Below are 15,242 nucleotides of genomic sequence, written 5' to 3'. Positions count from 1 at the left end.
TTTAGAGTAGGAACATAGAATGAGTATGTTTAATGTCACCACATACTACAATCTTAGATATGTACAAACATACATATATTATTTTAAGATATGAGAACAACTAAATGACAGGAATGATTCAGCTTCAAATTAAAAAAGAAAGATCTCTTAATACTGTGCTCTGATAAAATGCTCAAAACATTAAAAGGAACAGAATGCCTTACAAGGTTCCTGGTTAAAAAGACCTACATGGTTAAAATAGATTACAGTACTTGTTTATAAAAATAAAGACTCTTTTAGATTTGGTTTACGTTTCCTGTTTCATTCTTCTACATGGACGGAACTAGTCTTCAAGGGGGAATGTGTCAAGTGGTCAGTGGCGCTCCCTTAGTGGCACATCTGTGATGTCATCTCTTTCTGTAGGAGACAGGAGTTGTAGTTTAGCAATATTATTATAGCAAAAGCACAAAAATGTGCTCGTAAAGACCACAATTCTAGGGTGCAAAACAGACATAACTAAAGGCAGCTTCCTTTACACAAAAGCCATGTAATGTCAAAGAAATTATTTGGAAATTAAAATGTATCCTTGCCTTTATAAGCTTGTGCAATTGTTTTATCAGCTCACATACCAACAAGATAGACAATTAAAATATTTTTTCCTCACTCACCAGTGGCTCGAGCTCCTTATGGTCTGTGAGGTTGAACTCTGTTACGAAGTAGTAGAAGTGCTTGTAACAGGTGTTGACGTGGGCCTCTGCACCCATCTGGCTCACACGATCAAAGTGGTGGATGTAGACGTGGACGAACACACGGAACAAGCGAGACAAAATCTTCTTAGCTACCTGCATGAAGGTCTTGGGGAAGGGAGTACCTTCAAAAACAAAACAAAAGATGACAAAAAAATATGAAGATGTGTCCTCCTGAAACATGTATGCTCTCAACCATATGTGTTTGAATCAGTCTACTTGTCAGATTAATTCTCAACTTTTTGTGTATTACAGGATCATGCTTGTATCACTTGAAGGAGATATGTGAGCCTTTAAATGACCACAGGACAGATGATTCATATTTTCCTTCATCCATCCAATAGCAGACCTGCCAACCCTGTCCAACTTTTTAGAGTACCTGCAAATTTGAGTCTACTTCCCCTACTAGCACACGCTGTATGAGAGTCTGATGCTTTTTTAGACATGGTTCCTAATCAACACTAAAAGCAAAATCATTTTGAAAACACAAATGATCGCATCGACACAGAACGCAAACTAGCTACACAAAGCTTTAAGTAGGCTACCGCAAAGGGAATCTGAACGCTGTTCGCTAGTAGAGTCCGGTGTTTCAGTCTATGTAAAAAGGTGCCTATTGTATTTCTTGCAGCGCATACATCATTTTCGAAGTTGATAAAATCTCAAATCTAGTGCAAAGGCATTTTAGAAGCATTGCCTCTATAGCTAAAACCGGACACTCAATCCTTCTTCGCGCAGTCTTCTAAACTCCCGACTCCATTTAATGCCAATATATGTTTATATTTATTTTACAATTACAGTATATCAGGTTGGGTGATCCTCGTTATGTTACGTGGAAACCAGTTATTTTTCGTATTTAAATTGTATTTATTGCACTAGCAACTGCTGGCACTGAATGTCCATTTTATTAGTGTTTACCTTTCCACAACACATGGAGTCGAAAATGGATTTGTCCTGTGTTTACGTACAGCTGACAGTCGGCAAACTCAGCATCACAACAAACAGGAGGGGCAGACACGGGGTAGCTACGTCGAATAATGATGTATTAATCTCCATGTCCGTTGACACAAACTCCGTACATGTCTGTGTGTTGCAGCTCGAGAATTGGGATGTTAGATTTTCTCAGCAGATATATTTGATTAAAATTACATTTAAAAAAATACAGGCCCTATTAATTTCTGCGTACTTTAAACTCGGATCTCGTACCTGCTTACATGGACAGAGAATTGCGTAGTTGGTACGCAAAATGCGTGCATGTTGGCAGGTCTGCAATAGACGAAGTCCATCCATTTACACTATTCTAATAGCATTTTAACAATGCATTTCCAGGGACATGTGCACATGCCATGCCTATTTATACCCTACTGTGGATTCTGGGATCCATTTATAATGCCATTGCTTGGCTGTTTCTACAGCTAGTCAGATACCAAGTTGTGTGGTGGGAGGACTGAAGAATGGAAGGTTAAGAATTTCTGGCTCTTTGTAGATGAACTAATACAGCTGTTGCACTTAGTAATGACAAAGTGAACTCAAGGAATTCAGCCTATCAAGATTCTCTTTTGTAACTCTGCCAAAACATTAAACCCATTTATCACAATGCTGATCCCAGCCCATGTACTTAGTTATCATTATTTGTACATACCGACGTTGGTGGGGAAGATGTGTTCGTTGTTGATCTGTACCTCAATCCAGTCCATCAGCAGGCTCATGTACTTTGGGGCTGGAACGGCTGTGGGCTTCTTGTACTTGTGCTCATCCTGCCAGCGGTACTCGTACTTGGGCCCTCCGGACATGACGGGGCAGGTCTGGTCGGTGCAGGAGTCGCTGATGGTGCCGTAGATGAGGTTGATGCGGTTGAAGAAGTCCACCACGTGCACGGCCACCCAGTCATTCAGGTCCTCTCCATGGGGCAGTGCTACCGCCTGCTTCAGGTCCAGGCCTGCATTCAGAGACGCCTGGGCCTTCTTGTGCAGCTCGAAGCGCTGTGTCCCGGGCTCAAACTTACGCTTCGGCCGGAATGTCCTGTCCTTGTTGAAGACTTGCTTCAGGGCCATGGACATTGTTGCATGTGGCAGTTTGTTTATGTCTTAAAGAATTATTTACTGGTTAAACAGCAGTGGAGATATTACACACTGGTTTTATTCTTCTCACAGATGATTTTAGTCCCGAGGCTGTTGAAGGGTCAAATCTGAAAGGGGTAGAAAGAATAATTGACAGTGTCAGATTCACATAGATGCCATATTGTCAAATTCAGCATTTAACATGCAGTATTCCATCTGGTGTGGCTATGCCAACAAGGCCCACAATTTATTTCTTACATTTTTAATATTACAGTGCCAGTCAAAAGTTTGGACACACCTACTCATTTAATAAAAAATAAAACATTTCTACATTGTAGAATAATAGTTAAGACATCAAAACTATGAAATAACAAATATGGAATCATGTAGTAACCACAAAAGTAATAAACAAATCAAAATATTGTTTATTTGAGAAATCTTCAAAGTAGCCACCCTTTGCCTTGATGACAGCTTTGCACACTCTTGGCATTCTCTCAACCAGCTTCACCTGGAATGATTTTCCAACAGTCTTGATGGAATTCCCACATATGCGGAGCACTTGTTGGCTGCTTTTCCTTCACTCTGCAGTCCAACTCATCCCAAACCATCTCAATTGGGTTGAGGTTGGGTGATTGTGGAGGCCAGGTCATCTGATGCAGCACTCAATCACTCTCCTTCTTGGCCAAATAGCCATTGCAAAGCTGGAGGTATGTTGGGTCATTGTCCTGTTGAAAAACAAAATGATAGTCCCACTAAGCCCAAACCAGATGGGATGGCGTATCGGTGCAGAATGCTGTTGTAGCCATGCTGGTTAAGTGTGCCTTGAATTCTAAATAGTGTCACCAGCAAAGCACCCCCAAGCCATCACACCACCTCCTCCAAGCTTCACGGTGGGAACCACACATGTGGAGATCATCCGTTCACCTACTCTGCATCTCACAATGACACACCGATTGGAACCAAAAATATACACATTTGGACTCATCAGACCAAAAGGACAGATTTCTACCGGTCTAATGTCCATTGCTTGTTCCTTGGCCAAAGCAAGTCTCTTATTATTAGTGTTCTGTAGTAGTGGTTTCTTTCCAGCAATTCGACCACGAAGGCCTGATTCACGCAGTCTCCTCTGAACAGTTGATGTTGAGATGTCTGTTACTTGAACTCTGAAGCATTTATTTGGACTGCAATTTCTGAGTCTGGTAACTCTAATGAACTTATCCTCTGCAGCAGAGGTCTTCCTTTCCTGTGGCGGTCCTCATGAGAGCCAGTTCAAGTGCGACTGCACTTGAAGGTACTTTCAAAGTTCTTAAAATTTTCCGGACTGGGGAAGGGGGATACCTAGTCAGTTGTGTCTACCGCATTTAACCCAAACCCTCTGAATCAGAGAGGTGCGACATCCATGGCTTCGGCGCCCGAGGAACAGTGTGTTAACTGCCTTGTTCAGGGTCAGAACATTATTTTTTTAACCTTGTCAGCTCGGGGATTCGATCCAGCAACCTTTCGGTTACTGGCCCAACGCTCTCCAGGGTATTAACTTTGAACAAGGCACACCTGTTAATTGAAATGCATTCCAGGTGACTACCTCATGAAGCTGGTTGAGAGAATGCCAAGAGTGTGCAAAGCCGTCATCAAGGCAAAGGGTGGTGGCTACTTTGAAGAATCTCAAATATAAAATATTTTGATTTGTGTTACATCATTCCATGTGTTTGACATTTCATAATTTTGATGTCTTCACTATTATTCTACAATGTAGAAAATATATTTTTTAAACCTTGAAGGAGTAGGTGTCCAAATTGTTGACCGATACTTTGTTAAAACAATCTGCATCACCATTAGTTCTGTTTGGTATGAATGAATAATACTGTAAGCATTTGTGGTGTCTCTGTCCATTTCTGAGCTCCAATGAACTAATTAAAAAACAATTCATAAATCATGTTTAAGCACTGATTAATAATCACATAAACAAATTATTTAACCATATTTAACTACCAAACCATAAAAATACACTTCCATGACTGCTGTCATAAAGAGTAGTAGGTTCATGGAAGTCTGTCCACATCAATTTGGAGAAGAATAACACCAACCAGTTACAATGTTACAAAAGTGAGTGTTGTTGCAGAGTAGACTAGATAGTTACCATGTTGCAGAGTGAGGTTTTTAATTAGAATGTGGTTACAATGTTGCAAGCTATACGAGTCATTTCCTATTTGTCACATTTACTTTACGGCCTGGTTCAGCCAAGCGAGTCAGCATGGACAACCTTGCATGATTTTATGAAGTGACCTCAGACAATAACGCCATTTCATATATTGAAGTTACTTATAGGCCTATATCTAGACAGCTGACATCAGAAGTATAAAGTGGTCGGAGGCAAAAGTGAAAAACTTAAATCTAGCTAGTTAGTACATGATGTAGCATTACGGTTGCCTGCGCGCTGATGCTAATGTTGGTTTCGTGAACGATGAGGGCGCGTGACGAGGCTACGAAGTTTATTCATGACGTGAAAAAAAGGACATCAATCGCACTTGTTGCATTTCGCATAATAAAGCTAAGCATAACCTTCTCATCGAAATATGTACCATTATTACATTTCACGTAAACATAACGGAGTAAATTGCTACCGAGCTGACGGTGACGAAATTCGTCTCCCAACCACTTTCCTCGAACTTAGAGACACCACTTACTTGTTCCGCTTTTACTGAGCCTTCTTTAGCGATGTTCCCTTGAATAAAATAAACTTTGCTAATCGTTTTCAAATGTATAACAAAAGCTACATTATGATTAATGTATAAGAATACGACTCACAGCGCTAGGTCTATACTTTATTAGGAAACAAAAATAAGCCCCTCCCTACCAAAAAAAACCCAACTTCCTTTGATCAGACGTCACTGTACACCGCCCGAGGACAGAGTGGCGCACCTCAATGAGGCGTGCACAACTCTATCATTAGGCTGGTAGCCTAATGAAATGCCTACAAGTATCTTGATAATTCAAACAAAGTGAATTGTTTGACATCATATTAATCTAAGCAAGACTGTTGTGTCGATGATATAGCTATGGGTTTGAATTGTTTCCTCATAGTTTTCGATTTTAAAGTGTTGTGAAAATGTCAATCTCTCGTGGAAGTGACAAACTTGGTAACCGATATTGTGAAAATGTAGACAATTTCACAACTCAAAAACGAAATGAATCCCATATTTCTGATCTTAAAGTCTGTTTCATAATTTATTAAAAAATAATTTCCTAAATTACTTGATATACATACACCATATTCTGTGACATGTTTTATTCATCATGACGTGTTAACAAATGTATAGAGAGCTAAAGCACATACATAGAAACATAATTCACACTAGACCTAATTATATTCTCAAGGAATTACACTTTCAATATGCAGTTTTACAATTCTAACATGTACCATTTTTTTTAGTTTCTTCCAAACTATTCAAACCAACAAATGATGCAGTCCTGAGCTAATAAAAAAGGCTGTTCTAATATGAATTACTTTCATTACAGACTCACATTTGCGTCAATAAGGCTTGTTTAGCTGTTTACTGTTGCTGCCTGTTTCTGAAGCCGTCAGCTTGTTCCCAGTTCATAAGAGGCTCATTGTCTGTCTCAAAGATTGCATTGTGTGGTGCGGGGACAGAGTGTATCTTGTCCCTGGACTATTTGAGAGGCTCAGTAGCGTCTGTGGTCCCCTCAGGCAGAGTTTTGTTGGATATAGAGTAATAAAAGCCTCGCATGCGCTCCTCCACCTTCACAAAGCGTGGCCGGTCCTCGTGTCTGAGAAGAGAAAGATCAGACACTTTAGACTTGATGGATCTCCTTTGGGCAGCAGTGTGGTCTAGTAGCATGTGGTGTGAAAATGAATAGGTCTCTGGTTTCTCACTTACTTGTATGTCCAGCAGTCCTTCATCAGAGCATACATTTTATCTGGACATCCAGATGGACATTCCATGCGGCTCCCACTGGCAATGAAACTGATCACCTCAGGACCTTTCATTTTCTGATCACATGTGGTAAAAAGACAGATGAAGATCATCTCAACAGCTCCTTTGTTGGAGGCTGTTATTATTGAACCTTTATTTAACTAGGCAAGTCAGTTAAGAACACATTCTTATTTACAATGACAGGCTAGGAACAGTGTGTTAACTGCCTTGTTCAGGGGCAGAACAACAGATTTTTACCTTGTCAGCTCGGGGATTTGATCTAGCAACCTTTCAGTAACTGGCCCAACTCTCTAACCACTAGGCAGCAGTATACATCTTTAAATGTTTGTTGTGTATAGATCTTGCTGCTGCTGTACAGATAGTACCTTGTATGGTTTCCCTCCAAAAGAAAAGGCTTCCCACATGGTGACACCAAAGCTCCAGACATCACTCTTGCTGGAGAATTTGTGGAAATTCATGCATTCTGGAGCATACCACTTCAGCGGCCATTTTCCTGCAGTGCGTGCCTATGTACCCACGCACACACATGCTTACCATACCACATGAATAATGTACATATGAAGAACTGCATCATTTAACTATATAAAACAGAGCAACTTAACATTATAGCACATGACACATGCAAGAGACTTCTACCTTGTAATAGTTGTCATCAGCACCCAAAGCCTTGGACAGGCCGAAGTCACTGATCTTGGCGAACTGTTGGTTGACCAGCAGGACATTGCGAGCTGCCAGGTCTCTGTGCACAAAGTTCTTCTCCTCCAGGTATTTCATTCCCATAGACACCTGGTGCATCAGCCCCACAATGTTCTCCACTGTGACCTTATCCCTGAGAGGTAGAGAGACAGAAAGGGAACTCAAATAAACTCAATTCTCATGGTATTTAGCTTCACTTTGCTGAGCTCATCATCACTGTTTGAGTAATAGCAGGGCTATCATTAATTGCATTTCCATAACTCTCTATGATCAATGTCACTATTAAGAGAAAAACATGCCTTATGATATACTGTACTACACGTGTGAAATAATTGCCCTTACTTATTGGTGGAGAGGAACTTGTTGAGTGGCCCAGCAGAAGCCATCTCCATCACCAGCATCAGGCACTCAGCCTGGCAGAGCCCCAGCATGCGGACGATGTAAGGGTTACTCAGTTGGTGCATGATCTCCGCCTCCCTCATCATCTCATCTTTCACCAGCTTCTCATTCTCACTCTTCAGCACCTTGATGGCCACATCCGTGTGGCCCCTGGAAGCACACAATCATTTGTGATATGTTATCAATAGGGCCCCATGTTGTTCTAAATGTTAGCCTCTAACTAGGGTTCAGAGTTTTTCCTGATCAGCTCACTTTCTCAATAAAAATAATTATACACCTCTGTGACATAAAACATAGTTACCAGTTGTTATAAGTGGCTCTAGGCATGAGGTTATTGGTTCTAAACTCAGGTTCTGATGTTTTGTTTTCATTCATCCAAGAAGCAGCACCCCCCACCCCCCCTCACTTATTTGTCTTGAAGACTCCTTTCTTGACACAGCCAAAGTTGCCTGAGCCGAGCTCCACCTCGTCAATCATCAGCTGCTCCCTATTGATGAAGAACTTCTTCAGGTCATTGGGGTCATGGTAAGGGTTGACAAATTCACTGCAGTCCATGGGCAGCATCTGACGGTCAGTGGGGGGCAAAGTGTTGACTTCCGTGGAGCCCCCCAGAGGTACTGTAAGAAAGGGCCAAACCACAGGTAAATGACATAAAGACACATTCAATGATTTTTTATGTGTAATTTGGTGGAAAGGCCATGTGTGTCTGTTGTAATGTTAGTGACCTACCTCCAGGTGGCGGTGTGTATCTATTTGTTCTGGACAACCTCTGAAAGAAATGTACTGTATTCAGTAGATCTGTGTGAATGAAGTTGGAAAGTACTGTATCTACCATGGATAAATTATAAAATGTTCTTGACACTCACCCCTGAGGGCACAACCGGAGTCTCTGAAAATGCATTTGAAAAACAAGACAATTCATTAAATTGCATAGGGGACACATGTTGTGAAAGGATAAGAAGAATGTCATGATTTTGATTCACTTGAGAACAAAATGTTGGTTCAGTACGTTTGGCATTGTTGCGGTTCACACATGGTTCCCTCAGAACTGTCACTAGCCCGTCAGGCTTCATCTTAAGATACTCAACCAGCTGCAGTGTAGAAGGGAGGGAGAGTGGGGTAAACTTTACCATGAGGTAGCAGACATAATACATTTGAACCAATTTGTTGAAGAAGACAGAACAGTCTACCTGCCACACAGTGTCAAATTTGGTTCCCTCTGGCATGGAGTACTTCCCTGATTTGTCATGTAGGATCTGGTAATGGTAGGCCGTTTTTCCGTACACCAAAGAAAGGGCAAAGGTGCCGGACTCTTCTCTGTCTCTGACTCTGATGAGAAAAAAACCATTATAATCATTGTTGTGAGTGTTTTGGGATGTGATGTAAATTGTTGTGTTTGTATATAAGGGAACTCATATATATGCTTGCATATAAGGGAACTAATGACCCTGCCCCGTTAGAGCTCCTGACAGATGTTCCCTGTGGTGCATCAAGTTTGTTGGAACCTCTCCAGCGCGCTGATTGTAAATAATGACTAATTTAAGATTGACTTTGAGTGTCCCTGTGTAAGAATTACCACGACAGGGACTTTTGGATGGAATTGGACTAAAATATATTAAATGACTCACAGGAACTTTCCGTCTGGCTGTGCCCTGGAATAGAGTCGCCTCTCCCCCTCCTGGCGAGGGATCTTGCCGTGGTACCAGGGCATCCTCTCATGGGCAGTGGTGGCGATCAGCTTCTCCAGCTGTGGGGCCTGGCTGATGATGGCCTGCTCCATGGCCTCCCCCTGAACACAGATAGACAGTTAGTCAACCTGAGCCTACACAGGGCCAGCAGACTAACAACAGTTATCCTACTGGTGCCAAGGTTCTACAGGGCATCAGAGATGCTGTTGTTGTGACCCTGCTGCCTATTCTTCAGCCAACCCTCACCTCCAGGTTCCATGTCTGTCGTACATACTCCCTCAGCATGTTGTCCCTCAGGTTATCAAATACGCCTGCTCTAATGGGGTTGTCTGGTGAGCGCAGACAGGGCTTCTTCAGATTGCACACCAGGCCATCTGAGTCCTTACTGTAGAACTCACAGAGCTCCGCTGGCCCACAGTGGGGCTTGCCACCCGCAATACAGTAGGTGCCATTGAGTTGTTTCTCCACAGAGTAGTGGTGGAAGTCCAGGTCCCATATCAGGGAGATTACGTAGCCGCCCAGGCTCCGCAGACACTGGCGCAGCAAGAACAGCCCGTCTGCCATGCCTGCCAGCTTCAGGTGCTCCTCAGCCTCCGAGCGACTGATGCTGCCGTAGAAGAATGGCAGTTCTGTCGCAGGGTCTGTCGCCATGTCTGAGTCTCCTCAGGAAGTACGAGGGAAGACTCCTCAGTTGGAACGGTTGGAGATGTCTGGAAGCTCCTGATTAAAGATCTATACAGAGAGAGAATGGAAAATAATAATGCATTATTATTTTCACAATAGTCATATGACCCTAAGTAATGATAACTACAGTATGTTTTCCAGATCATAGTTTTTCTCTAATTGAGGTTGTTGATGACAGTCTACAGTCTTCATCAGAAACTCCATCTCAGGGATCCAGAGGAGTATCTGGGGTATTTGTGTGGTTGGGCTGTTCTGGGTGCAGTAAGTGAGAGAAATAGTAGGCTATGCGTGTTTCTCTACACCGGCACAGACTGGTGTTAAGCACAGCCACAACAGGAAATGCACCCGCCCCCATCCTCCTTCTCCAAGTCTTCAGTTTCTCACTCTGACGTTGAACAGGTGCTGCTGTTTTTCACATTTTCCCTGAGCTGTTCAACACACTGCTGCACATTTCAATGAAGATTATGAAAACAAATGTCCTTTATAGACACATGAAAATACAGAAACAAAATATTTCAGTTGTATCCCCCATGCGTATTTGTTTAAACTAATTTGTGCTTTATTCTGACTGGAGAATGTATCATCAGGAGAATGTAAAAGAAGTGTAGACTGCAGTCTGTGCAATTACCATCAAAGCAGCTGGTGTCTGCTCTGTTGTCAGGTAGCTTTATTTGATAACAAGTGGAAAATGCCTGTTGGTGGGTAAGACACAGATGAGTATCATAACTTTTTAAACGCACACCAGACAACTATCAAGATGACATGATATTCACACACAGAAGCAGAAATAAAAGAAGTCTAGCAGGCAAAATAAACAGTTGGATCAGTTAGCATAGTGATGTACTGAGTTTTCTATTTGCGGTTTTCACATAACTTCCTCTTTTCTGTTTAAATTGACAGCCTCATTTTGGAAAATGGAGGCTTTAGCAAATCAAAAATGTTAACTGTTGGTGTGAGTCATAGGTCAGGGTGGTTTTCCTTGGTTTGGTTTGTAGTTTGAATCAACTGCTAAAATCAAACTTCAGTTTATTACATGATACACAATATACTAGCAGCTCCTTATGGGAACTCTTCATTCCTATTTGTCTTGTAAAAAAGTGCAAACTTATGGCCCATGGCCAATATTTGATGTATTGTTTTAGAGATGAAGTCCCGTGCTTTGTGAAAGGCAGGTGAGATATGTCAAAAGGAGGGTGAAGGTAAAGACTGGGTCATCTTTGTCTATGTCTGTCTATGTTTGTGTTTATGCTTTTAAAACTGTGCTGTGATTCAACCACAGTTTCCTGGACGTACAGTATCCACGCCGGACACACAGACACAGAGCCACAGAGAGACGCAATGTGCCGCAGCATACATAAACTCCACCATGGCCGGAGAGCTTAAAATCCCCACTCACCACAGTAAAGGGACAGTGGTACAAAGACATGTTGTACTGTCAAAACTGTGCCTTTAGTATGCACTTGTTGACATTTCTGAAATTCCATTGATGTGAATGGCTAAAACTGACTTGTGTTTAGTTTTATTTCCTGTCTTTCTTATCGTTGTATTTTATGAGCGGAATCAGCTAAAAGTCTGAACGACAGAATAAAGTACTTGAGAATAGCCATGAAAGTCAGTTCCCATGCAAATGGAAAGATGTTGAGCATAAAAACCAATCTGTCAGAGAAGAAGATGTATTGTCAACAAGAGACTTGTTGATGAGGAAATGTCCACATTTTCTTTTCTAGTTCCCTGAATTTATGAGTGAACACATAGACAAAACCATAAATGTCTCACCACTAGCTCAGTAATCGGAGCATAAATATGCTGTTTGCTTTTGACCACCTCAATTCTCTTCCCTGATGTTTCTTTCCTTCCAGTCCAGAACAGAAAACCTAAATGGAGATCAACTTCTGATAAGGGAATACACTATATATTAAAGCAATAAGGCCCGAGGAGGTGTGGTTTATGGCCAATATACCACGGCTAAGAGCTGTTCTTATGTACAACACAACGCGGAGTGCCTGGATACACAGCCCTTAACCGTGGTATATTAGCCATACAGTATATCACAAACACCCAAGGTTCCTTATTGCTATTATAAATTGGTTACCAACATAATTAGAGCAGTTAAAATAACAAATTTGTCATACCCATGGTATACGGTCTGATATACCACGGCTTTCAGCCAATCAGCATTCAGGGCTCGAACCACCTAGTTTATAATCTCTTTTATAAATGGCCAATATACCACGGCTAAGGGCTGTGTCCAGGCACTCCGCGTTGCGTCGTGCGAAAGAACAGCCCTTAGCCGTGGTATGTTGGCCATATACCACACCTCCTCAGACCTTATTGCTTAATAAAACTATTTTTGAATGTTATACTGCTTCATAAGGAAAACAAACCAACCAAGACAAATTTCCCTAACAATATATAGAGCAACCCAGATGTTACTTTACAAAACAGAGACTGACAGTGTGATGGATATTTAACTGCATCAGCACTTTTTCCAATACACTTCTACAAACATTACCCATGCTGCTAATATTCAAACGTTACATTCCAACAAAATTACTTTTTTCCCACAAGACATTAAACTCACATCAAAACCAGCTGTAGGCCTATATTCTCCCCTGGTAGACCCTGCATTCTCAGTAGTGCTTTGCCCGGAGGTTGGTTGGGGTTTACAGCTGAGCCAATATAGGGCATACAGTAGCAGCAGGTTGGACGGCTGAACCGGCCGACCCTTAGAGGAGTCCCAGGTCCTCTCGGCAGGCTGAAGGCCATAGATTTAAAGAGCGGAGAGATAGCAGAACTGTGTTCTGACGCACAACTTTTCCCATGCAAGTCCTTGTGACTGTGAGCTCTACAATAGAAATGCCTTGTCCACTGTACCACAGAGGATAACATGATAGAGGGCCCTTGGTTTAGCTATAAGACATTACATTAATCAACTATAAGCAGTAAACTCAGCTTTGCTAAATTCAGTCGTTGGCACATGGCCATGATCTGTAACAATAATACATATTTGCCATGTATTTCATATGTAATCATAGTCATATAAATAATAGCCCATCATGTTTTGCCATTAGAGTGTTCAAAAGATGATTGAAAAGAAACATATCAGAAACATGATCTGTTCTGTAAGTTATGCTAACAAAAACATTCCTAAATCATTAGATACGCAATACCTAGCTATTTTTAGGGATGGCTTTGGCTACTACTAAATATAAATGTGTTCCATGCGGCAATGTTGTTTTTTATACAGTGGTATAGGCCTTTAGAGAACAAAGAGACCACACAATGTTGCTTAATACCTACAGTGTTTGCAGAAACAACCACAAATAGGCCTACAAACATCAAACATACATTAAAATGGTGGAAGACTCTAATAAGTAGTTCATTTAAAGTATGTGGCTGAGACTGCTACCTAGAAAACAAATAATATTTAGAAATTGCTTACTTCAATGGAAAATCAATAAGGGACTTAATGCGCATATTTTTCCTAAACGTAGAAGACTATTGCTGATTTCAAATCAAGCTTTTTGAATTTCTTGTTCTGCTATTGTTTCATGCAGCTTGCAAAATGCTTGACTTGCTGGGTAGCTGACAATTGTCCCTCAACCAGTCATATTTAGCCAGTCGAGCTTAAGACCAAACCCAAGAGGATAATCAAGTATTTTGTGACCCCTAACTCTCTAATTCTCCCTGGAACGACAACACATCAGTCTTAGTGATCTGGGTTGTGGCACCTCTGTAATGAGTTAGCCAATATATAGAATGAAATTGCCCAAGTCAGCCACACATCATCAGGGCACAGTTTGGCCAGTAAGATTTAAACCAGGGCTCTATCCCAACAGGCCAATCAAGTTGTTTCTTATAGATTCTTATAGAACCCATTACTGGATTGCATTATGTTCAGAATATTTCAAAGAAGTATGAAGGTTAGTCTGTCGTCTAGTTGAGAATGAGTCTCTGTTTAAAACGTCATAAAAATACAGCCCCTTAAGTGCCAGCAAGTCTCAAAATAGAATCTACAGTATAATTCAAAAGAAAATTACAAGCAGTAACGACACACATGAAACACGGGTGTGTCTACTTGAAAATCGTACCCCCTTTTGGTTTTCTATTCATATACACAATGAAAGCAACTATTTATAAATATAATCTCTACTTTTGAAGCCACAGCTAGAATGTCTTTGAGCACTGCGGTGAACCCATATTGCCTGTGTTACAGCACAAACTCTTCTAATAGAAACATATTAACAGTTTTAAATCTGTTTAAGACACTGGTTATAAGGAAACAAGTCATAGAAAAGGAACATTTCAAGAACAATCTTTTACACATATTATTGATATAAATGCAGTCTAAAATATTGTATTGTATACTTCAAAGTACATTCAAGTAATAGACTTTCAACTTGATCTTTTTTCCATCTCCAAAATACAGCCGAAACAAAATCCTTGATTTGGTTAAAAGAGATTCATCCTAATTCCTCAACTGAAAATGAGTGAATAAAAAGACAGAACTGGCTTTTTAAATGAGATGGACTCACCATACACTATTTCACTGGAACTGAGGAAAGAAGTCAGAGATCTTAGTAGATTGGCCTCAGAGACAGAGAGCTGCTGAGTCTGTCGATCTGTATAGGTGACAGAGAATATGCATCAGCACTGCTGAGTGAGGGCACGAGTGAGGGTTCAGGAAAACTATGTGGGTTGATTGATACAGCCCTGGAATCTTCACTAAGCTACTTCCTCACCTCAGCTACATGAAACCCTTTCTACTATACTACCTTTTGTTTCATGAAAAGGCAGAAATACAAAAATAGCACAATTTCAATATTTACAACCATCTGACACAGCTGACCCAGTTTTCTGTATCCAACTGTCGACCACAGCCCTCCAGCAGCGAGGCTATGGTGGAGGTTTTAATGGTTATATGGAACAGCATTCCATTTCAGATATATCTTTGTTGGAGGCCACATGTCAGAACAGGGCTAGTGCATGCCCTCAAAATCACCTACAGAGGGCGGTCTGGATTAACTATTCAGGTAGACC

At 41.2% G+C, this 15,242-nt stretch overlaps 2 protein-coding genes across 4 annotated transcripts; both read right to left on the bottom strand.

Moving 5' to 3' along the window:
* Nucleotides 1-5,647, bottom strand: mob3a (MOB kinase activator 3A). The gene is made up of 4 exons (XM_029632639.2): nucleotides 5,467-5,647; nucleotides 2,365-2,910; nucleotides 648-850; nucleotides 1-396 (listed from the first exon to the last, which is right to left on the bottom strand). Exons 2-4 carry the CDS (start codon nucleotides 2,780-2,782, stop codon nucleotides 367-369), a joined length of 651 nt encoding a protein of 216 aa, XP_029488499.1. The 5' UTR covers nucleotides 2,783-2,910; nucleotides 5,467-5,647; the 3' UTR covers nucleotides 1-366.
* A 406-nt stretch (nucleotides 5,648-6,053) lies between these two features.
* Nucleotides 6,054-14,885, bottom strand: LOC115108383 (tyrosine-protein kinase ZAP-70). Of its 3 annotated transcripts, XM_029632638.2 has the most exons (14): nucleotides 14,738-14,883; nucleotides 10,831-10,894; nucleotides 9,765-10,250; nucleotides 9,459-9,619; nucleotides 9,021-9,159; nucleotides 8,840-8,921; nucleotides 8,697-8,719; nucleotides 8,560-8,599; nucleotides 8,237-8,447; nucleotides 7,774-7,980; nucleotides 7,372-7,564; nucleotides 7,101-7,241; nucleotides 6,679-6,791; nucleotides 6,054-6,568 (listed from the first exon to the last, which is right to left on the bottom strand). In XM_029632638.2, the coding sequence occupies exons 3-14, from the start codon at nucleotides 10,167-10,169 to the stop codon at nucleotides 6,451-6,453; spliced, it is 1,833 nt and encodes a 610-aa protein (XP_029488498.1). In that variant the 5' UTR covers nucleotides 10,170-10,250; nucleotides 10,831-10,894; nucleotides 14,738-14,883; the 3' UTR covers nucleotides 6,054-6,450. The 3 variants fall into 3 exon arrangements, with proteins under 3 accessions (XP_029488498.1, XP_029488496.1, XP_029488497.1); XM_029632636.2 differs by having other exon boundaries at nucleotides 8,840-9,159; nucleotides 14,738-14,885; XM_029632637.2 differs by having other exon boundaries at nucleotides 8,840-9,159; nucleotides 14,743-14,885.
* Between the last annotated feature and the right edge of the window lie 357 nt (nucleotides 14,886-15,242).

Source organism: Oncorhynchus nerka, linkage group LG24, assembly GCF_034236695.1.
Source record: "Oncorhynchus nerka isolate Pitt River linkage group LG24, Oner_Uvic_2.0, whole genome shotgun sequence".
Classification (NCBI taxonomy): domain Eukaryota; kingdom Metazoa; phylum Chordata; class Actinopteri; order Salmoniformes; family Salmonidae; genus Oncorhynchus; species Oncorhynchus nerka.
Note: the sequence above shows the minus strand (reverse complement) of the source record. Positions and strands in the feature narration are given on the sequence as shown.